At 34.9% G+C, this 22883-nt stretch overlaps 1 protein-coding gene across 3 annotated transcripts in view; it reads left to right on the forward strand.

Annotated features, from left to right (window-relative positions):
• Cpeb4 (cytoplasmic polyadenylation element binding protein 4) overlaps positions 1-19627 on the forward strand; it is a 62037-nt gene extending 42410 nt beyond the window's left edge. For 2 of the 3 annotated variants that reach the window (XM_005376354.2, XM_005376356.2), the window contains 6 exons: positions 6260-6433; positions 9213-9302; positions 10009-10127; positions 11396-11510; positions 12628-12809; positions 15216-19627. In XM_005376354.2, the coding sequence (XP_005376411.1) occupies positions 6260-6433; positions 9213-9302; positions 10009-10127; positions 11396-11510; positions 12628-12809; positions 15216-15443 (908 nt within the window). In that variant the 3' untranslated portion in view covers positions 15444-19627. Of the gene's footprint in view, positions 1-4320; positions 4345-6259; positions 6434-9212; positions 9303-10008; positions 10128-11395; positions 11511-12627; positions 12810-15215 lie in introns of all 3 variants that reach the window. The other variant, XM_005376353.2, reaches the window with a different exon arrangement.
• Positions 19628-22883: the final 3256 nt, after the last annotated feature.

Here is a 22883-nt window from a genome sequence, read left to right on the forward strand (position 1 = left end):
ACTGATGAATTAGAGTAGACCACAATATGTCAACAGTACAGGAGTGCATGGTTGATACACAGATCACAGAGAGAGAGAGAGAGAGAGAGAGAGAGAGAGAGAGAGAGAGAGAGAGAAATTCTGACAAATATTTCTGTACCTTCTTTGCAAGTCTGGCACTGCAAATTAATGGACTATTGTACTGGAGAGATTTTGATAATAGGTATAGGGCTAATAAGAAAATCATTTGTAAGCATCACTGTAAAGACATTTTAGAAATAAAGTATTTATCAATAGATCTAATAAGGTGTGTCCAGAAGTAATAAAAATTTATGACTGTAATGTTTCAAGCCCATTTTAACATTCTTGAGTCCTGTTAGTCCTGAATGCTAAATTATTGAGAACTTCATTAATACTGAGGCATAAAAATAGGTGCACATGTAAAGAGTATCCATCTTAACTGTGATGGGGACTGAGAGATTTTTATAAAGTGGTAATAGATACACTTAGAAAAATCTTTTAGTGTCCTACTCTTCAGTAATTAAATAATTCTGAACAGTTGACTTCAGCTGACTTAGCCAGAACTTTTCCAAAACATAGATTTCTTTAAACATAATTAGACATTTTTTACCTCCTCACTTCCTTGGATGTTTGAAAAACATCATATAGCAAGCAACAGCACTTTATATTTATAAAATTGGAAATCTAACATTTTTCTCAGGAAAGTGACAAGGATATGTGCTATGAGTATTTCATTGTAAAGTTCGTTCCACATATCTTTTGAAATAGGTGAGAAAAGCATAATTATTACATCTTTTATATATATGATGAAGTGGCACCATTTAGCATTCTGTTAATACTGTATGTGGATTCTGGTTGCATACATAGATTCACTTTGTGGAAAACTCAAACTTACGGTTGGTTTACTTTTATACATATGGCATATAACAAAATTTACACAAAAATGTGTAAATTTTTTTAATAAATGAAAATCAAACATTTACACATTCTCATTCTTTATGCTCCAAAATGTCATTGTATTTACTTTTTCAATACTAATTTATATTAATTTCTGTATTTGTTTGGGAAGTTTTTTTATAATTGTAAATATTGTACATACACAGCCTATGTTTCTTTAGTACAGGAAAATGTCTGCATAGTTTTCAGAATTTAACCATAAATTTCTCTATATTAATGAGAAATTTTGAAGTACATACTCAAAGTTTGAAAGTACACATTTGAAGATATTTGACTGTTGATCCACATCTCTTATTGCTTCCTAAAACTACATTTATTTTTAATGGAAGTTATGAAAACCCATGCTAGTTTTAAAAAGCCTACCCTTTTGAAATTTTGTTTTCTCAGATATCTAAGAAGCATCAATCTACTTTTTAAGATAGAACAAAGGTTTTCAAATCTTTGTTTCCCTAAATTCCTTTCTCTTTGAAGCTGTTGTATAAATAGACTTATTAAGCAAGCATCTGTTTTTGATATCGTTGGTCTTTCTAACCTCTGCCTGGTAAGTTGGAAAATAACTTTTTCTTTCTGCACTTAAGATCTATTAAATTAAAAACCTCATAGCTGTTCCTTGAAGAAGGCTTTATGTTGTTTTAACCCATTTATTCAAGTACTTTAGTGAAATCCAGTGATACCTAGTAAAGGCAGAAATGTATTTTAGCATGAGATATAACTTCATTTTGGAAAATTCTCACATGGTACTTCTGATTTATTGCTTATTTAGCATTTATGTAGAAGGCTAAAAGTAAAAGTCCTGACCATTTTTATAGTGATTTCTTAAATGAGCTGTTACTCAAAAACCTATCCCAGCCATGTCCCGGCTTGTTCCACATGCTTCTGTTCTGGCCACGTTTCCCTGCACATTACAACACATCTTCCTGTGGTAGTACCAGGCCTACGATGCTTTTCTCTATTTTTTCTTTGATAATATCCATTGTGGGCTGGGGATATAGCTCAGTGGCACAAATGTCTGCCTGGCAAGCACAAGGCCCTGACTTTGATTCCTGGTACCAAAAAAAAAAAAAAAAAAAAAGAGTATAAATAATATCCTTCACAGATATCACTGTCCCCTCTACTCTGACCAGATCCAGGTGCTCCTCCTCTTCTGTTCCATCACACCTACCTCATGACTAGTGTAGTCATTGCCCCTAATTCCCAAGAGATGTGTTCCAAGATCCCCAGTAGATACTGAAGCTGAGGATAGAACTGAAGCCTGTATCAACTATGATTTTCCCCATATATTCGTACATATTGATAGATAGCATATGAGATAAAATTTAATTTATATATGAGACCCAGTAAAAGATTAATCAGTATAACTAATAATAAAAGTAGACATAGTGTAATAAAAGTTATGTGAACGTGGTTTCTCTTTCAAACTATCTTAATGAGGGGCTGGGGATTTAGCTCAGTGGCACAGTGCCTGCCTGGCAAGTGCAAGGTTGTGAGTTTGGTTCCTGGTACCAGAAAACAAACAAACAAACAAGAAAAAAAACCAAAAAAGAAAAAAACAAACTATCTTAATGAATAATAGAGCGGGTAGCATGTACACCATGAATATGCTGGATAAGAGGTGATTCACATCCCAGGTAGTGGGACAATGCAAGATTTCATCATGTTATTTAAAAGGCTTTGGAAGTTAAAACTCATGAATTGCTTATTTATAGCATTTCCTATTTAATATTTTCAGACTGAGGAGACCACTATAACTGAAGTTATGCAACACAAAACTGTGGATAGTGGGGGAGACTACTGTATATGGTATATTAATTATCATTATGTATTGGTTTATATGGTCCTGTGACAGAGAAGAGTACTAGTTCTTTGAGGTCAGGGCCATGTGATGTTTATGCATAAGGTGTACCGAGATAAGGCATTCAAGAAATGTTTGTTAAATAGGCACTTGGACAAGGTAGGCTTTAAGTGCCAGTTTGTTGTTTTCTCAAAAATTTCTGATTTAAAGTTTATGCTGTTCTTTCCTGAACCTTCAATAATTACTTTTTCTTTTCTGCTTGGCTGCAACCTTCTTGCTGATCTAATGCCAGACCTTTTATTTTTCAATATTCGGGACTTGGTATAAGATTTTATTAGGGACACAGAACTGTTGACTAAAAAGAAGTGTATGAATTTCCTAAAGATTTCATTTATTGTGATTTTTTTATTAGGAGTGAACTGAGGATACTATAAAATCATTTATGCTATAGTGGTAAAAAGTTATGAGTTAAATATTGATGTACCTAATAAATTGGTAGTTAACAGGGACATCTGAGAGAAAATATGATTAATGTAGTAGTAGTTGGTTTAGATCATGTTACATACTGTTGTAGTTTCATAATGGTTTGGACCTTGGGTGATACATACAGAAAAAAGTTTTCCTTAAAGTAAACTTCAATAACGATTTACTAGGTGGACTGGAAAATATGGTGAATGTGTAAATGAAAGACTATTATAGTAAAAGACATATTGCCATTAACCCCCCTCAAAATACTCCCTTTCATTTTGAACACACTTACCTCATCATTCTCTACACTTGCTGTAGCAGTTCTTTTATGTATGTATGTATGTATGTTTTTGTCTTTTTGAGACAGGGTCTCACTATGCAGTTCAGGCTGGCCTTAAACTCACTTTGTAGCCCAGGCTGGTCTCGAATTTGCAAAGATCCTCCTGCCTCAGCCTCCCAAGTGCTGGGATTACAGGCAGGAGCCACCATGCCCAGCTTCCGTAGCAGTTCTTGAAGGCCTCTTTTGTGTCTTTAGTTGTGCTGTCCTGGCTACCTTGATGTCCCGAATTGATTCAAACTGTTTACTTTTCATGGTCATATTGACTTTGGAGAAGAGCCAGAAGTCTCAGGGTCCCAGATCAAGGGAATAAGGTGGATGTGGACACACTGTAATGTTTTTTATGAGCCTGCCTTTTTGTTGGATGGCACTCCTTAGCAGAATTCATTGATATTTGATCATACATTATAAAAGTATGAAAGAGGACTTTCAGAACTGCTTCAGAATGTGGCAAGAGTGATGAGACACGTGTTCAAAATGTATCTTTTGAAGTAATTTTTTAAAAATTTAAACATTCAACATACATTGTTAGCACTACTTATATAGACTTATATAGTATCTTTGGAAAACTTTGAAGAAACTGCATTAAATTGACCTTTCATGCTCCAGTTCCTTGTTTTTGAGACATTTACTAGGAAGTAAAGTATGTGGACAATTTTTTTTTCCATTTCAAAAACTGATAGGTGAAATCTCAGTTGATTCTTTTGACAATGTTTGAAAGGTTATTTTTTTGTGTTTTTGTTTTTTCTTCTCATTTGACATGCAGCAAGGACATATGGGCGAAGGAGAGGTAACATTATTGTTTCTAACTTTTCAATGTGTTGGTTCTATTTGGAGAAGACCCAAGCTTGCTTAGTTTTTAACCTTTGTGGGGAAATGGGGAGGGGAAGTGAAATGTAGCTTTGATCTTTACATTGTGTCTGTGTTGTAGTTAACATTTTAGACATCCTAATTTGAAAGAGTTAATGAGCTGTAGACAAATTACCAGAATGGTGTCATTTGAATTCAAATTCAAGTGATATCCCTATACTATAGTAGATGTTCAACTTATTTATATTAAAGATTTGCTCCCTTTTCTTTCCAAAAGAAATTTCTTAGGAGAAAAAAATCTTTGAAAGGAAAAATCAGAAGCTGGTGTGGCATCCTATAATCCCAGCACTTGGAAGGCTGAGACAGGAGTATTGCTTTGAGTTCGAGGCCAGCGTGAGTTTCATAGCAAGGTCCTGTCTCAAAAAAATAAAACAAAACAAAAAGATAGAGTCAAACTAATCTCAAAATATCTCATTATCTTGGACATTTAATTATACTTAAGTAACATATATCTTGTTTTGTTAAGTAGGCAGAATACATTTTGTTTAAAATGACCTAAATAAATGACTAATCCTATAAATTTCAAACATTGGAGAAAACACTCTAGAAGTATTAGAGAATTTTAAAGATTCATTTCCTAAACATGCCTGATTAAACCTTATTTTTGCTGTCTGTAATAACTGTCATTTTACAAGAAAGTAACAGAGTAAATGCCTAAGATTTAAAATGTAAGTGATATTTGAAGATCATTCAGCAAATAATCAATTGATAATTGTTTTTATCTTCGATATATAGTATTATAGGCTAAATTGTTACATTGATACTAGTATTATTTGTATTAATAAAAGTTAAAGATAAGTGTGGCAACAAAAGCACACTGAAGTGTTTGGAGGAGGAGCAGTTGAGATACATTTCTAGAGGAACCATTAACAAATGCCTTATGTAGTACTTTGAAATAAATTAGAAGCCTGAACAATGATAAAGCAGTGGTACAGAGATTATGCAGTTATAGATTCTGCAGAATCCTATTATTCAGTGAGAAAAAACAAAAGAACAGTTTTATTGAATCTACTATTTTCCTTGTTTCTTGTGCATAGCTCTGTGTTTTGTTTATAATATAAAAGTTCCTATTTTGCTACCAGGCAAATATGGGAAGACTGTTACATACTTGGGCATTTCTGGTTTTTTCTTGTTATGTTTTCTGGATGGTATGATTTTCAAGTGGCCAATTTAATGACAAATTTTAGAAATATATGACATAGTTGGAAGCTGATAATTACTCAACTAGTAATGTATCTGATATATCTTTAGCATGCCTCCACATTTTAAATTCTGTAAGACTAGACAATGAAATTGGTTAACAGCTCTAAGTGGCTTTTGTTATATCCCATTAGTTAAAATTAAACTAAAATGAATACTCACTTTAAAATCAATTTATTATTTTAAGCACATTTTTAGAGGAAATAGTGCAGGCCATACCATTTGACTTTCTAAAGAAGCTGCAGTGACTTGCATCTTACAGCTACATTTAATACTTAGTGACCACATCTAGGTTGCCAGTGGCCATGGGGCCCTGCCAAGGCACTGCAGTCTGCTGCCAACTGCTTTTAAAACAGTGCTCTCTCCTACTGTACTTCCATGTCACCCCACTGCAGTTTTTGAATCTCAGTGGGATACTTGAGCAGCCCTCCATTTAACCATGTACTTTCTCTCTGAATCAGTTGAGACTTTAACTTGATGAGAACTCAAGGGCATTTTCTAACTGATCCTATTACTCAGTGAGAAAAACAAAAGAAGCAGTTGTGTTGAATCTGCTATTTTCCTTGTTTCTTGTGCCTGATAATCAGTGGCAAGCAGCGTTTTCTGTTAGCTTTCTGTCCTGCTTTCTATTTCAGGTCAGTCTTCACTGTTTCCAATGGAAGATGGATTCTTGGATGATGGCCGTGGGGATCAACCTCTTCATAGTGGCCTGGGTTCACCTCACTGCTTCACTCACCAGAATGGGGAAAGAGTGGAACGATACTCTCGCAAAGTGTTTGTAGGAGGACTGCCTCCTGACATCGATGAAGGTAAGATTAGTGAGAAATGTTTAGAACAGGTGCCCAGTGACGTAGCAGAGTAGAGAACTCATAGGTAGTGATTTCTATGATCTTATTTGGCTTCAGTTATGCAGTCTTGACTGCATTGTTCTCTTGTCCTGTCTTTTTATCATAGCATAAGATTAGTTCACAGAAAGAAAGGGAACAGGGCTAAGGGAACTAGCTAAAGCAAGGCACTGGCTCAGTGACAATAAGCAAATATCACTGAGAAAACTTCCCCAGGATTCTATTGTGTGGGCAAACATGGGCTGTCTCTTTGTCTATGTGTGCTGCCTTGTCTAAATTCAATTACGTGTTTTCCCATTTCTTTCTCACTTTTTATGAGCTTCATAATTGTATAGTTTATTGTTTTAGGATTTAAAATCTTAGATTAGGCATGAACTTTGGAAAAAATGTAACCTGCATTGAACTATAAGAAAGAGAATTTTAAGTTACATCATTCTGGGAATATTTTTTTTCATTTGGCAAATGCTTGCATGGTTTTCAATCACCATGGACTATTCTTAGTCTTCTTTAGAGTAGTAAATATGGAAGGGCCCTGCTTGATAGAGTTTATGTTCTAGTGGAGGGAGGCCCATAAAATATGTAAAAATGCAAGAAAATATCAGGGTAGATATTGAAGCAAAACCAAGAAGATGTGATTGAACAATGCAGGTCAGGTAGTTAAGGAAAGTTTCTTTGAAGAAGTGGTATTTGATCTGAGACTTGAGTGGGGAACTGGCCATATGAAGATTAAGAGGAATAAGTTATCCAGGAATATGCAGTTAACCTGTGGGTCTGAAAGACCAATAAAATCAAAGTAGATCACATACCATCATACATCTTGAATTTTTTCATCCTAATTTTTGTTTTAGTTTCTTACGACATAGAAATATGCTAATTGATGTTATGAGACTAGAGTCATTTTCCTAAAATTCGTAAATTCTTATCAAGCCACTTCATTTTGCTTAAGATAATCTTATGGAAGGATGAGGAAAAAAATGGCTGCAGGCAGCCAAAGATTAAAATAAACACAGGGGTGTTTTTTTTTCCCCCTACAATAAAATGTCTTGATGAAGAAATTTCAGTTTCATCTGAATCAGTCTCCACCCTTCTATCAGAGAGCACAGCTTGAAGAATATTGTATTCTGTAGGGTTGTACACTAAAAATTACAGAAGTTTTGAGGGAAATAGCATTAGAAGCAGATCATTTAAACCTCAGTTTGTACCTGAAACATAAATAAAGAGAGAATTAGTATTCTGGACACAACTTGGATAATTCAAGCAAGGAGTTCAGAATGCTTGGGGTTGCCTACAGAAATACTAAAAATATCCAAAACTGATAGAGCAGAAGTGTTGGCTTGTAAGCATGAAGAAAACACAGATTAAAACAAATCTCTGAGCACTTGAGGATGTGAAAACTGCTCTGAGCCTATAAGATTGAAGTTATGCCTTTCTTGTGGATTTTAAATTTTCTTCTAATAGAACTGGGAGTGTTCCTTCATGTACAGCCCACAAGGTGGGGGCTTTTTCTTTCCTGATGATTATAATTTTAATCTTATTACACTAGCTGACCTTGTCACTAGTCACTTCAAAATCACTAATTAACCAGTACAACTTCCATATCCTGATTTTCCTATTTATCAGTGTCACATAAGCTAAACTATACTATAGAAACAAGTACAGAAGAACAGATTTATTGTTTCACATTCTAGGGAAGAAAAAATAGGCAGGTACAAGTTGGCCAGGTGATCAGATGAACATGTCCCATAGTAAGACAGGGCACCATAGCATCGATGTGGTGATATTTATGTTTGGCATACATAGTATGAATCTAGTCATGAGGAAAGACTATAGACCCTGGTTAGAGTCATTAAGTCAGTTTGGGCATCTAAAACAAACTACCATGGACTGGTACTTATGAGTGGAAATTTCTTCAGGCTTAAAAGTTCAGGCTCAGGGCACTAGCCATTTCAGTGTCTGGTAAGGGCCTGCTTTCTTAGCACTGGGCATCTTCTCACTATATCCTCACTTGACAGAGGGACAAGGTGATCTCTCTGGAGACTTTTATGAGGGTCCTAATCCCATTGATGAGTACTCTGTCCTAATGACCCACTCACCTGTGTGAGACCCCACTCCAGATAACCTCGCATTGAGGATTAGTTTTCAAAATTTGAATTTGGCAGGGAGGTGTGCACATTCAGACAATAGCAGGGTGAACCAGGAAAGAATGAGGAGCTCTTCAAATTGAAAAGGACCAGTGCTTCAGGGATTTGGCAACTCAGTGCAACATGTGTTCTGGATAGGACTCTGGATTAGAAAGAAAAAAAGAGATACTGTTTGGATAAGTTGATATTTAAATAGAGTCTATGATTTGAGTTGTAGTGTTGTATCCAAGTTGATTTGGTGATTGTGAGGGTTGTACATAGGGGAATAAAATTAACCTTGCTTTGAGCAAATAGCAAACAGCACTGTTTTGGGATTATAGGGCATCATGTCCAAAAAGGATGGGTGGTAGAGGGGTGGATGGATGGATGGATGGATGGCTAGGTAAATTTTTGCATTCACACAGATAGAGGCTGGAAGGGGAAAGGTAGAGAGTGATGGCAAGCCTGCCAAATATTAAGAAATGGTGAATCTAGCTGAAGGGGGTACAAGACTGCTTTGTACCGTTCTTGGAGAGAGTAGATTTGAAACTTTTTTTAAAGACTACTACTTCCAAGAAATGAGCATAACAATATTTAAATCTACTTTTTTGTCATTCCATTAGATGAGATCACAGCTAGTTTTCGTCGCTTTGGCCCTTTGATTGTGGACTGGCCTCATAAAGCAGAGAGCAAATCCTATTTTCCTCCTAAAGGTAATTCTCATGATTTAAAACAGATGTACATTTTAATCCTTACATTGTTTATTGTTTAACCCTTTCATAAAGGTTTACCTTCACTGCAAAAATTTTTGTTAATTTCAGTTTTCTAAATGTATCTTTAAATTTTCTATTTAATATACTTTTTTATTTTAAAGAGAAAAAATAACAAAATAACAACAAAGACAATGAAGTTGCTCAGATTACCAGATGTAAGAATGCAAGGTTGGTTAAGCAGTTAAAGAGAATAAAAAGTAATTTAAAAAACCCATGAGAATAGCTGGGATAATTGTACTGCTGATGTCTGTTGGTTTATTGAAAGGAAGGGTTAATGCCTAAATTTTTTTTCTCTACCAATTTTGCATGCTTATGTCTAATAATCTGAACAACTAATTTGAAGGCAACAGTATGCAAGATGACAACCATTGTTGAATTCCTACCATCTTGTTTAGTGAAGCTCTATATCATTTCTAATTTTTTTATTAATATGCTTTTAATTTAAATTTAATTTTACTCTAAAAGATATTTTAGGATATTATCAAAATGAACTGTATGTTGATAATATCAGACTTCGAATATTCTTTTAATTTTTTTGATATTTTTCTATTTCTTTTTTTTCTTTAATTTTATTTATTTTTTGTATCCCCTAAATAATTACCAAAAAGGTAAGAAAACATATGTCTTTTTTTTTCTGTTTTGTCAGGCTATGCATTCCTGCTGTTTCAAGATGAAAGCTCTGTTCAGGCTCTCATTGATGCATGTATTGAAGAAGACGGGAAACTCTACCTATGTGTATCAAGTCCCACCATCAAGGATAAGCCAGTAAGTCCGAATATTGACATTCTGTAGATAATAGAAAATATTTGACCTTGAATTTTCAGTTAGTTGAAATACTGGTAAATCTTTACTATTTAAAGACAGATGTATTATGTGCATGTACCAATTCCCCACAATGAAAGTAATCATTGTGTACTGCAAACATATTGTGGTAACAATAAAAATTAAAAAAATAGCACTTCATTTGAGAATGGATTTTATAAGTTGCTGAATTTTCTCTGAATAATAGAATTCAGATCATAAGTATCTTCTCTGGCTTCTGTCTCCTTCTTCTCTTTGATCAACTTTTGCCTCATACGTTCTTTAACTTTTGTGTTTGGTTCTCTCCCAAAGTAGAATGGATTGTGTATATACACATACACATACATTGCGTACTAGTTTTTCCCCTTTTAAGTGTTTTCTCTAGCATAAACTTTGGTTATTAGAAGGAGTAACAACTGGTCTATTTTGATGAATCTAGCAAATCAACAATTTATTACCAGTCAGCCAGCTCTACTGAAGGGGACAGTGCACAATGTTGTCTGTGGGTCCAGCTCAAGCAATAATTTGTGCAACTTCTATTTGTGTCTTCAGTGGTCTAGGTCCGAACATTCTTTTAAGTGTTCCTATGGCCTGGACTCTTTCTGTTGTCTGCATTCCTTGGCGCTTCCTATAAGTATATGAGTGGTGCCTAGGTTGGTGTGTGTAGTTGGGAAGATGTTGCTGTCAACTCTTGCCTTGGTCTGGGTATTTGTAACAGTTAACAAATGCAGTTGATTTTAAATTAATATATAATTGTTACTTGAACTAATAGTCACACTGAAGGGTTTATCACAAAGTTTTTGGCAAGTATCAGCAATATTTTTCTTTTCAAATGCTTCTGAAATAATTAGTATATTAGTATTCAGGAGAATACTAATTTCCTAGACATATGCTGATTAGACATAAAAGATAACCCTGTATATAGTACTTTGCTAAATTTAATATATATATTATATTATATATATATATATATATATATAAAATTGGGTAGACTGGAGGTCCCGGAAAGGTAGAAAATGACTAATTAACTTACAGGTAATTAAGGACCTTTTAAGGGATTTGGTTTACAACAGACAAGTTTAACATTCTAACTTAGTTCACATTACTCTAAAAGATGAAATAAAGGGCTTGGGATAGACTAGTTTTAAGTCTTTTAGTTTTATAGCTTTATTGATTGCAGTAATTTTAAACTTTTAAAAATAATACGGCGTTCTGGTTTCCACACTCACTAGGTACAGATTCGGCCCTGGAACCTCAGTGACAGTGATTTTGTGATGGATGGTTCCCAGCCACTTGACCCACGAAAAACTATATTTGTTGGTGGAGTTCCTCGACCATTACGAGCTGGTATGATTAAACACAAAATAATATCTCTCTTCCTTGAACATAAGAAATGTAAAGATCTTCAAGATAAATTCTGCAGGAGCATTTGAGTTAATGTCTAATACTGAGAGTTCTTAGATCAAAGTGTCTCGGTTTGAATATGCTATTTCCAGTTAATAGTTGAATGACCTTGGACAAATTATATAATTTCTCCAATTCTCAATTTCCTCATTTGTCAAGTGGAATGAAAACTGTACTTCAGATGGTTGTTTTGAGGGTTAAGTGACATAGCCAATGCAAAGTGCTTAGTGTAATGCCTTGTGCTAATCACTATGACTGTGGTCATTGTCTGGGGAAGAAAGCCCTGTGGGGATACTTTGTGTATTGAGGTGGTCAGTGTTACCCTTGTCCTCTGCTGCTCAGCATCTGTTTACTGAGCTCTAAAATATAATAGGGTTTTCAGCAGTGCTTCATTTTTTAGAGTAATAATTGTAGAATAAATTATCTCCTTAACTTCAAGTAATTTGAGATTTAACGGTATAAATGAGGTAAGAGACATAAAAATGAATGCAAGTGCTATTTTAAAACTATACTATTTCATGGAGAAAATGGATTCATTATTTTACTGAAAAATAGGTGAATAGCTGTACTATAGGGAGAAGTAACAGGTGTTTTGAAGACAGGTTAGAAGGCCCCTAAATGTAATCTACTAGGTATTTTTATGGTGTTCAATTAAGTATTTATAGTAAGTAATATCTTATTAACTAATAAATATATGGCAGTAAGTGGTATAGAGCAGATAGGTGTAGGCACCAAGCCCAGCACTATCACTTAAAGATCTTTGACTTTGAACAAATCGATCATCCTCTCTTTGCCTCAGTTTCCTCAAGAAATTGCTACCTACTTCATAGGTTTATTGTGAAAACTAAGAGAATATATTATAAAACAGCTAGCAGAGTCCTCCTCATAAAAATTAATGATTAACCCATTGGGCAATTGGTTGTAGCAATGGGTTTGATTTTTAATAGTTGTTATTGTGATGTGAACTCAAAGGACAAATGAACCACTTTTGATGAAAACATTGGTGAGTGAGATGAATTTTTCTGATTTCGAATGTCCCCTTTGCTCATTTTTTATTTAGTGGAGCTTGCCATGATAATGGATCGGCTGTATGGAGGTGTGTGCTATGCTGGCATTGATACAGACCCTGAGCTAAAATACCCAAAAGGAGCCGGGCGAGTCGCATTCTCTAATCAACAGAGTTACATAGCTGCTATCAGTGCCCGCTTTGTTCAGCTGCAGCATGGAGAGATAGATAAACGGGTAAGTTCTAGACTATGTTCTTGAAAGTTCTAGAATGGTCTTCTAAATATGTCATTGTTGAGGTTAGAATGGGGGTACTATATGATAGACAGTAAATTGACAGTTCACAGTTACATCTATAAAGTCAATTAGATGTGTGTTCTAAGAATTTCCTGTGAATTTCTTCTCTTTTAGTTTTTAGAGTACAGAACACTATAGTAAATTTACCTGAGTTAATCTTTCCTAAATTATCTCATTCATTCATTCATTCATTCAGTTTGTTGATAAAGATTTGCTGAATCCTGTGTACTCAGTATATTAGGGATACAAACATGAACACACTTGACATCTTCCTGGTGCTGTTGCTGTTGTTGTGTTATCCTGGAACAATCATTAATACCATAGTAAACATTATTTTTCAATACACTATATAGTGTGAAACCATCAATTATTGACTCACTTCTAGGACTACCTCTCTTAGAAAACTTTCATTTAAACAGATTAAGTAAAATAAACTATCTTTGCATTTGTAGCCTGTTTTTCCATCTAAAATTAGGTAGTAATACTTAGCATTGTGTTTAGCATTTTTAAAATTTCTCTTTATTGGGTTTATCTCTGAATCACAAAACTGGGGAAAAACCTCAGACTTTTTCTTTTTTCTAGTGTATTTCGTCTAGAACTCCATATTATGTGTTTTTTTTTATTCACATATTTATTTCTTATCTTTGTGTTCCATACATTCAGTAAGTGTTTTAGTGCCTATGTATGATAAGCATCCCTGACCTTATGAGCTTATGTTCTGGTACATAGAATCATGTTTTATACCAGGACTACTCAAAGTGTGGCATGTGAACCAAATGCCCGTCCACAAACTGTTACTAGTTTAGAGTGAGATAGGAAATGTATACCAGAATATATGTCAGCTACATTACTAAGCATAGTGTTTTGTTCAACTGACAATTATTTTTCATAGGGAGACCTTGAGGAAGAAAGCAATACGTTGATTTATATTCTGGTATAAGCTCTTTATTTTGTGACAGACTGACAGTTTCATTAGCACTGACATTGATGTGTAACACTCCAATGCATCATGCTCAAAGTTTATTGATTGACTTTAGTGTTCTGTTCTCCATCTGAGATGTACAAACTTTCAAGTGAGTTGTAGCTTATACTCACTGTTTATGTTTCATGTTAAATATATTTCAGTAAAATTAAAAACTTTAATAGCGGTCATCCTACAATATTTTGACTACATTAAACAAGTATGTATTATAAACATAGGGAAAAGAGGTGAGATTAGATGAAGTATACATTGACATGCCTAATTAGTTTTCTTCGTGCTAAAAAGTACCTGCATCTCACTGCTGCATTCCAACATAAACTTCAGAGTTGTGGGGTCCATAATTAAAGATTAAGGCTTAATTTGTGTCCTCTACCATGAAGTCCTAGGGTTGAGTGCACTCACTGTAGATATTATGGAGCAGCCTGGGAACCTGAAGCCTGATGGTGTCAGTATGTCTGCTCTTCCTGGTCTTCCATGCCACTCTTGTCCTTTGGTTCATGGCTCATCTTTATCAGGATTCTTTGTCAGAACTGGATGGGTTGAGTAATAATGACAGCTTGGTGCAAGGGAGTTTCAGCAGGAGCCTCTCCAAGACTTAAAAATAACCAACTCTTTTCTAGCTGGTGAGTTAATAACCAGGTTATTTTTAATGCTTAAGAGGCTCAAATGACAGGTTGGCCTATTGAACACTGGCCCAAGCCCAGTTTAATAAAGTCACCTTTGACTTTTAGACTCAAGTAAACCATTCTTACTGACAAAGAACAAAACTAGGTTTTAGACTGTGAGTACCATGGTTAAATCTTGTTTTCCCAGAATCCCAGGTTATGATTTTAACCTGAGGTGTGCACTCTATAACTAGAGACCCTGAAACCAGACTTTGTGACAACTCAGAAGCTTGTGATGCAGAAGTCAATCATCTTCCCATGAGTTGGCATCTTGATATACTATTTTGTGGAACTTGAAAGCTCTTAGTTGATTTTGTATAAATTATAATTCCACATATGAGAAAAATCCACATGCACCAATTAAAGTGAGGGTTTCTGTCTGTGGGAACTCTCCTGTGGGTTTAATCTCACAGTGTTACAAACAATTGGCTTCACATTATGATTTCAGATGAAATCCTTTTTCCCCTTTGGAAAGTGTATGTTTAAAAATAAAATGTGAAGTGGTGAATAGAAAAGCCCGATAAGAAGTTCTTGAAAGATGTACTTCTTCATTTTCCGTAAATGAGTCACTGGCACTTCCCCTTTGGGTTTCTTGGCACGGATTCTTTCAGATAGTGGATGGAAGTACACTGTGCATATGGTGAGAGTTGCCCTGTCCAGTCCCTGTAAAGTGTAAACTCTCTTATTTTTTGATTACAGGTGGAAGTTAAGCCATATGTCTTGGATGATCAGCTGTGTGATGAATGTCAAGGGGCCCGTTGTGGGGGAAAATTTGCCCCATTTTTCTGTGCTAATGTTACCTGTCTGCAGTATTACTGTGAATATTGCTGGGCTGCTATCCATTCTCGTGCTGGCAGGGAATTCCACAAGCCCCTGGTGAAGGAAGGTGGTGACCGCCCTCGGCATATTTCATTCCGCTGGAACTAAAGGATACCTAACTACAGTGCTCATTTTCAGGCCTCAGAATAAGTGCACTCTTCTGTTAATTCTAACCCCTTCCTCGATCTCTTCACGCTGGCATGTCCTTTTGTAGCAGTGTGTTACTCAATAGTATAATGAAAAGAATGACCTATAATATAGGTGTTTTGTAGATTCTTGTGTCACTGCAAATAATACGTATGAACTCCTTTTTCATATTACCATCATGTTGTATGGAAGTTTTATTCTCTTGTGTTGCTGGAGACCAAGAGGATCCAAACTTCCTGCAGAATTTCTTAGAGGAGAGAGAAATATTAACAGAGAAATGAAACAATAGAGTATTTTGGGTTTTTAATTAAATTATTGTTAATAATATAACATATAAGAATACTTTTATTAAAATAACCGTGCAACAATAACACTATCGGTCTATCCTGACAGTTTTCCCCCCAGGGAAGTGCTTTTGCCTTTTTCCTTTCTTTCTTTCTTTCTTCTTTTTTTTTTGGTCTCTTTTTTCCATCCCCTTTTTAGTCTTTTAACAGCAATGGAGGAAGTTAATAATTATTAACAGGAAAGAGCATGTCAAAGCAAACAAATGCATGAGCAAGATTGAGCAGCATTATATTCATTTTAAGGGTTTGGGGGCTGAAGTCAATTTCACCATGCCTCAAAGTTATTAATGACATCAGAAAAAATAGTACAGTAGGCAGAGCTAGGTTTGTTTTCTTTGAAACACTTTTTGAAATTGAGAATGTAAGAATTAGGTAAAATTACTACTGAGGGGAGTGCACTTATTTATTTAACTGACTTATCTGTCACAGCCCCAAGAAACCTACCAAAGCTAGAATTAACGACAACTGGTGGGATACTAGCATTTCCTCTCCTAGAGAACAAATTTGTAAGTCTTATTTTTCATGATGCATATAAATTCTATACCCTAATTTACTAACACTCATCAGGTGTCAGTCAGCCTTTGCTCTCCATTTTGACGTTAACTGATCTAGAGATACCTCAAGGATATCATTTTTGATTTTTATGTTACAGTACACTTGTAGCCAAAACCACAAGACAAAAACAATATACAGATTGGCTGCTGATTGGCTTACTTTTAGATTTAAAATTACTTTGGATATCCTGTAATTTAGTTGTAACATAGAAAATGGGGAAAAAAGTTTAAAAAAAGTTAAGTAGTTGCAAAGTGTTTTGCACTGTTGAAATAAGTAACTGTAAATCTGTGCAAAGGTACGTATGTTTATCTTACTCTTCCTATAAAATAAAATAACATTACAGTTTCAGAACTTAGCATGGGACATAGTCAGTGTTTGAAGTGCCAACTTCATCAAGTAATGCATGCTTTATTATAAATAAAATTCTAGCTTTGAAAGGCATTCTTATGTGTTGAACAGTATGCTTCAGGAGTAAATTTAAAATAGTCTCTTGAAGCTCTAGTCATGGAAGTAACTTTTATTTTTTTGATTGACATTCTTTTATTAATGCCCTATCCGTCATTCAAAGGATTATGACCTGTGTGTAAAATCTTTTCAAACAAACAAACAAACAGAAAAACTGACCTAATGGCAATCTTGCTAGTTGTGCTACCTAACAGTACCATCTTGGATCCTTCAAAACCAAAGACTTGCCCCAGCACTGCTGTGGAACCACCTGGTTGATGACCCCTACTGATTATCTTTAGGAAAAGCAGTCCTTTGTTTTTAATACAGGCTTTAATGAACTATACCTGTTAAGTTCCAAAGGTCAAAATGGAGACATTTGCTGTCTAAGAGTCCAACACAGAGAGGGAGCTGCTTTTAAAGAATTCCCTGCAAACAGTGAAGCAGTCATGCGAATGGAGGGTGCTCTCATGTAGCTGGTCAGGGACTTTTTTTCTTTTCTCCTGAACTACATGATTCTAATTGGAATGTTCATTTGCCTATTTTTATTCTTTTAAATGCTTGTAGGTGGCTTGGGGTGTGCTATTGTGCTGTTCCTACTCAGTAAACAGGTGTGATGAGTTAACAAGAAATAACACTGTTTGAGAACTAGCTTTGAATAATAATTTTTCCCTTTGTACATGACCTGCTGAATTTCGGTACAGTGTTTTTGTAGCTAACTTATTTTGTCATGCACATAATGTATATTTGTTATGCACTACTTTTGTATATCTTGTTTTTCCAACAGTGAACATTTTTAGGCACACTTTTCACTGACGGGATATCTCTTTATGCAATACCTCAATTTTTCATATTGCAAAGAGTAGCTTTTTGTACTTTTATTACTGAGAGATCTTCATATACTTCATTTTTTAATATAAATAATTTTAATAAATTTTATTTTCTTATATTCTGCTTTTTATACATTTCAGTGCTCTGCATACATTTTAAATTATGAATGTTGTGCACTGGCAATGCTATTTTAGAGTCTGCAGAGAAGAGAAAGCATGTTGCTTAAACATCCTTCCCCAGCACCAGCTATTGGTGTACCTATAATTTAAGAAATAGTCTATATGATGTCACAAATTAATGAAAAAAATTCGCATGAAAATGACAGATAACACTGTAGTTCCTAAAAAAAAATTAAATGCATAAAATAGGGTAGAAATTTAAAATAACAAAATTGTCTACAGCTTCTTACTAAGTTTTTAAAATTATTCATAAAATGCAGACATTTTTGGTGAATGTTTAGCCATTTTTAATCTTAATAAATTGATGTTAAGTGTTTGATTCAGAGATGTCTGCTCTTTTAAATTATATATAAGAAAAAAAAAATAGCCTGCCGTGGGACAGGTGTGTAATGTTAGTATGCATGACTAATGTAAGAAATTGTTATTCTACTAATATTTACTTGTGATTGTGTGACAAGCGTGTTTACAGATTATTTGGTTATACTTCAATTTACAGGGCATACACAATGATTATCTATTACTCTGAACTTTATTGATTACAAGTCCTTCAGATTACATGGGATTGTAGTTGGGAGTTACCATGTAACTCAAACATAATTAACATGTAATTAGTTTACAGATTTTAGGGTATCACTTCAATTTACCAAGCATGTAGTTCTAGCGCACTAGCATGGCACCAGCCATGTACTTACAATGTAGTTACAGAGTAATTACATGGTTATTTTTGCAATGTAAAATAAAGTGTTTCTGATTATTTTCTATGTAAAGAAACCCTCTCCTTCCCCCCTTCTTGCCCCACGCTTTGGTATAATATATATACTTCTCCATACACAGACCTCTGCAGAATGCAAAATAAAATTTGCAGTGAATGAATTTAGCATTTTATGAGAGTGCTGTTGGAAAGACTTGATAATTCACCCCTTTTGTTTTGAAGAGTTGAATCTTCTGTTAAAAGGTGATTTAAAACTTGAATGTGATGAATTGTGGCAAGTTAACTTCAAGTTATGTGCAATACTTATTTCAAACTTGCGAAAGATCTTTGCAGTGTAATTCTTTGTTTTTAATTGCAGACATTTAAAAATGTCATTTTCTACTGTTAAAGAGTAATCCTCTTTCTTGCTGGTGTTTCTAAAGAAAAGAATCAGAAATCAATCTTTCTACTAATGTAAATTTGAGATTATTTTTAAAAAATGGAATAAAAGAGGTTTTGGTCATTTGCTTTATTTTATTATCTTATTTTAAAGCTACTGTGATTGATAGCATTGTAAGAATTGGGACAATATTGTATTCAACTGTTTTATTTTTTATATTTTTAAAATTTAAAGTATAATTAGTTTTTATAATTTTCATCAGATTTTTGTTATATTTTTTGGAAGTGAAACTTTTAGCAAGTGGGTGTCTAGTTTTTACTAATCCCTAATTTTTTTCCAGTGTATTGCTCATATTATCAGAAGGAAAAGTTATTTAAGTATGTCAGTTAATTGTACTACTTGGCTGAATTTCCATATAGTTTTTACTGTGTATGGGGAGGTTGTAGTATTTATTATAGCATTTTAAATAAGGGTAATTCATTTTTTTATTAAAGTCATTTTCACGTTAAGTTCCTATTTTTGTATGTTCTACTCTTAAGTTATATAACACAGTTCCTTTTTTAAAAGAGTTCATTTGTTGAAGTGCTAGTGGAAAATTAATGTTATTAAATAGTTTGCAAATGACTATTTATACCAGTATGCATATAATTTTTAAATATTTGTAATGTGAGATGTTGAATGAATAAAACTTTTAACTCAGAGTTCTTTTAATAATCTTATTTCTTTTCAACATAAGCTGATTATACTTCCATGATTAGGAAGGTAGCATTTAAAAAATATTAGGAATCACTGTTGATTGAGCCAAGGCAGAGCAAACCAAAAGGAAAAAATGTTCAGTGCAGAGCTTGTGGTGAGTAGCCTTTTCTTACATAGGCCTGCGAGTATCAGCAGGTTGTGGTGTATTTGGCCTATGCTGTTGGTTCACATGCTGCCCCTCAGAGTCCTTTTTATTTGTGGCCTTCATTGTGTGTGGAGGACATCGGCCCTGCTTAAGGCCAAATGTCCAAAACAAGTCAAAGAGCAAATGTTTATTTAAAGATGAAAGCCTAGGATGTTTGTCAAAGAAGAGCCTTGTTCTGTGCCAGCCCCCACCAAAAGATTTAAAAACAAGTGTCTCTTTTTTCTTTCTTCCTTTTTCTTTTATGCTAGAGATTGAAACCAGGGCCTCATGCGTGCTAATCATGTGCTCTGCCACTGACACACACCCCAAGTTGGAAAACAAGCCCCTGTGACTCTGAACTCCCAGTTCCTCCGTAGACCCTAATGTCATAGGATATCATCCCCTGGGATATTAATCCCTGTAGTTTGTGACTTGAAAGTATTATCTTTGATTTGGTCTGTGAACCATATGGACCATCGAGTACTATAGTGTGTTTATATATTAAGCTGCATTTGCAAACTTCTAAGGATCGATTACAAGAAGATACAATGTCTGAGAAATTCTTGCTTTGTCAAATTTATATTATAGTATCTGCTCTTTCTTGCCAGATGTATAATATTCTCAAGATTAGAAGTTCTTGTCCTGAGACAAATGGACTATGAGATCTTTCTTCTAAATCTGCTTTCCTAACATGCAATTTTTCCAACCACTTGAGATCTTGAGGGGAAGGAATGGCTAGACCAGCAGTGCTTGGGATCTGCAAGAGCTCTAGTTCACTGGGCCTTCTCCTTTCTCTTGGCTGGCAAAAATCCAAAAACATATGTTCAAAGTTCAGCAAAAGGCTCAGCCCTGAAAGGCCCCAGCAACATGGGAGACAGGGCCAGCGTTCAGTTGCTGCCTCCACAGTATCGCTAGGCATCCTGGAATGATTCCAGTGTTTTAAGAGGAAAAAAAGACAAACAGGACATGAGTATATTTAGTTTCTTTATTTTGGGAAATATTTATTTTAGGGAAATGATACATCACCTATAAATGATATGACATCCCTATCTTGATGAAATATGGAAATGCAATAGCACCAGTTCCGAATCACAGAATGCTGTGTGCCTATGGAGAGGATGGTTGGGCTGCATTGCCTTCCTGGTTACTCACCAACACCCACCCAATGAGACAGGTTCTCAAGTTGGTTCATAACCTCTTTTGGTAATGGGTTTGCGTCCACACCCAGTTCACAAAGAAAATGAGAAATTTTGAGTTTGAGAGACACTCTTGAAATCACAAAAAGTCATAAACCAGATTTTAAAAATTAAGGAGTAGTTGAAAGTGCCAATGAAATGAGTTAATATTTAAGGAATAATTTTCTTCCTAAAATATGTAATGACAATAATAAGAAGAAACTAATATTTATTTCTCAGGTTGTGATCTTCAGAGACTAGGATAATCCTTTCCAGAAAAAAAAAACACCTAGTATTAGACTAGAATACTAATAGATTTTAGAAAAACTACCTATTCATTTATTCAGCTTATTCATTTCATCTAAAACTGAATAAATGTTTCCTTGAGTTTCTTTTTCAAATGACAGAAATAGAAAAGTTCTATCATGAAATATGACGTGTGCTGCTTAAGCTAAAACAGTGCTTAGCCTACTAAGCATGAAGTTTGAGAAGTTTAATACTGTGAAGAAACCTATTTAAAATTTCTTAGAATACAGGCTCCATTTATAGATAATGCAGGATTACATGGAACATCCTGCTTTAACATTTTAGTATATGTAATGATTTCAAGAAACCTTGGAAAGCCCACTTTGTTTTTCATCACCCGTACATGTGTTCTGTTAGGTTCTGTAGGATGCTTTGCTTGGCTCCTTGTTCAGTCGTATCCAAAGCTGTTTCCAGTATCCACACCTATTTTACCGAGCTTCTAACTTCTAACCTCTGTTAGAAGCTATCCCATTTCCAGTTCAGTTCCTGAAATTCTTCCCCCTCTTCCTGCCTCAGAAGAGAAAAAGAGAATGAACCATCCTTTTGCAAAGCTATTTTAGTTATGCTATTAACTGACTTGGGCCAGCCTTCATTTTTCACAAAAGCCACAAATACCAATGCAGACAAGCAACATGGGCTTTAAATCTGCCATTCCATGATATACTACCTTTCCAATGATTTGTATCATTTGTTCAAAATTTTCCTTTGCAAACTTCCCTCAGCACCGCCTTCCTCTATGCTCTCAGGATAGGACCCCCTGGTTTTGACTGAACTCTTAACAATTCAGAACCCTTATTTAGAAGTACCAATTTAGTCTCTTATTAGAGAACATTTTGTTTTCATATGCCTTGAGTCTTCCCAGGATATTTGCAGTTCTAATCTTTCTCTAGAAAATTGGGTGTCACTGTTGGCCATCTGGAAAAAGTGTCTTTTCAGCATGGTGACCAGAGTCGGAAAAGTAGTCTGTCTCAAGCAAGTTAAAAATGAACAGCAGCCTCCAAATCCAGAATGCGTGCAAACCACCAGTGTTTTATATTGCATATAATCGGATTGTCAGTGAAAAGCTGCTCGTGGGTAGATGGGGGCGGAGGGTGGTGAATCAGAGAATTTGAACGCCAGCAGCTAAGCTTGAGCTTTCTTTATCCTTTTCGTTGGAGATCTATTTCAGGAAGCAGAGCTTTGATACCACAAAAAATGTCAATGTGATCAAGCAAATGTCACCATTTTACAGAGATTATTTTCAACTCTTCTAAAACTGCCTTGCAACACCAAAAGAGAGAAGGAGCAGACAGACATGGGAATGACTCCACAAACCTACTAAAGACAATAGGGTATTTGAACGTTATGAAATAAATTATCCAGGAAGAGAACATAGAATGGTAGTGATAACGTTTCTGAGCAGCATGAATGACTTTTGGTGGGATCTAGTGGAGATCTGAAACCTTTATATTTGGAGGAAAAGAGGCATAGTTTACTTCTCTTATCTGAGCAGCAAATGGCCATTCATGTGTTGAACTGTTGGGGAAAGGTTTGATTCCAGTGACCTTCAGGGGAAGAGTGGGAATAGGGTGAGAAAGTGAAATAGCCTCAACTATG

This window comes from Chinchilla lanigera, unplaced genomic scaffold (genome assembly GCF_000276665.1).
Source record: "Chinchilla lanigera isolate Chin_1 unplaced genomic scaffold, ChiLan1.0 scaffold00007, whole genome shotgun sequence".
NCBI classification, from domain to species: domain Eukaryota; kingdom Metazoa; phylum Chordata; class Mammalia; order Rodentia; family Chinchillidae; genus Chinchilla; species Chinchilla lanigera.